Source organism: Elephantulus edwardii, unplaced genomic scaffold, assembly GCF_000299155.1.
Source record: "Elephantulus edwardii isolate Elephantulus edwardi_28Jun2011 unplaced genomic scaffold, EleEdw1.0 scaffold00117, whole genome shotgun sequence".
Taxonomy (NCBI): domain Eukaryota; kingdom Metazoa; phylum Chordata; class Mammalia; order Macroscelidea; family Macroscelididae; genus Elephantulus; species Elephantulus edwardii.
In genome coordinates, this window is record NW_006399867.1 from 10,750,823 (window position 1) to 10,752,227 (window position 1,405).

The window sequence follows — 1,405 nt, forward strand, 5'->3', positions numbered from 1 at the left end:
CACACACACACACACACACACACAGTTTTCCATCAGGTGAAGGGGGGGGAGACATATTCATAACACTTTGACCCAACACAGCTCTGAGATTGATGTGGGGAAGAGCGCCCTCGGCAGGAAGCTGCAGGCGCTCAGAGAAGGGAGACGGGCCTTTCCCCAGCTGCTTGGAGGCTTGGAGCCACCGGCATGCATGCCTCCTGGGGTGAGCGCCCTGCGGCTTTGTGGAGGGGAGCCCTTAGCCAGCTGCTTCCGCCCTTTGGAGGCTGGAGTTCCAATTGTTGCCTCCGATTAATTAAAAGCTAAAATCTTTGTTCATTTGGAAATGTTTGGCACCCAAGAAAGCCCACCGAGAGGACCAGCATCTCCAGCCAGCCTGCTTTGGAAACGCATTCTAGGACTGGACACAAACCAAAGGCTTGAATTGAGTCAGGGGAGAAAAAAGGTGTGAACAGGGTCCATCTGTCCCCGGTGCTTCCCTCGCCTCCCCCAGGCCATGGAGAAGGAAGAGGGGGAAAGCTGAGGGGATGTCAAAGGTGCCCTGAACCTCACAGCCGAAACCCAGCGGACACTCCCCCCTTTGCAGGGACGTGGGCGCTTTCAAAGGAAGGTGCTATGGCTCAAGCGCCCTAGCGCGCGCCGGCTGTGAAAGGACCCTCTTCCCTCCACGGGAGAGGGCAAGGATCCTACTTCCCTGGACCAGAGAGTACAGCCAGACCCCCAGCTCGGGGTGCCCTGCGAGTCCCTGAGCCTCCCCGCTAACCCCAGGCGGGAGGATCCCCCCCTTTTGTTCGCGGGAAGAGCGCGTCTGTGCGCAGAGCTGCGCATCGCCCCCTCCAAAGGCGCAAAAAGCGGGGGCGCTTCCTTTGCTCGGTTCCCAGCGTCGCCTGCGCTCGGGCGACCACAGGCTGGGCGCACAGCTCCCCAACTGTCCCCCCCGCCCTGAGTACTCACTTCTCCCCAGTCCCTCCGCTTTCCACGCCGTCTCCTCCACCGCCCCATAGCGCCGCAGAGGCTTCTCTGCTTCCAGATGGGAGGACAAAGATTGCTTTAACTCCATGTCTGGTCCCCGTGGGCAGGTCCACGGGTCTCCCTTTACTCCATCCCTGCCGCGGGTTGCAGGGAGGGAGGCGGCTCCAGCCAGCAGCCTTTTAAGGGGCCGGGCGTTAGTGACGCGACTCCATCTCTTGCTGTCAGCAGGGCTCGGGGACCGGTTACCAAGAGGGGGAGGGATGCAGGGCACATGCGCAGTGGAGGGCTGGGAAAGGCCTGGGGGCTGGGTAAGGAGAAAGGGGTAGATGGATGGTAAGTCTACAAAGTAGAAAGGCAACTAAAAGAAAATCAACAGAAAGGGAGCGCATGGCCAGCTCTCTGCCCACACTGGAGCGGGTGGACAGGAGTCGTTTGT

The 1,405-nt window shown here is 60.3% G+C and overlaps 1 protein-coding gene across 1 annotated transcript in view; it reads right to left on the reverse strand.

Moving 5' to 3' along the window:
- LOC102874741 (chromosome unknown open reading frame, human C16orf45) overlaps positions 1–1,057 on the reverse strand; it is a 145,428-nt gene extending 144,371 nt beyond the window's left edge. The window contains exon 1 of the mRNA XM_006892676.1: positions 952–1,057. Coding sequence (XP_006892738.1) covers positions 952–1,057 — 106 coding nt within the window. The remainder of the gene's footprint in view (positions 1–951) is intronic.
- Positions 1,058–1,405: the final 348 nt, after the last annotated feature.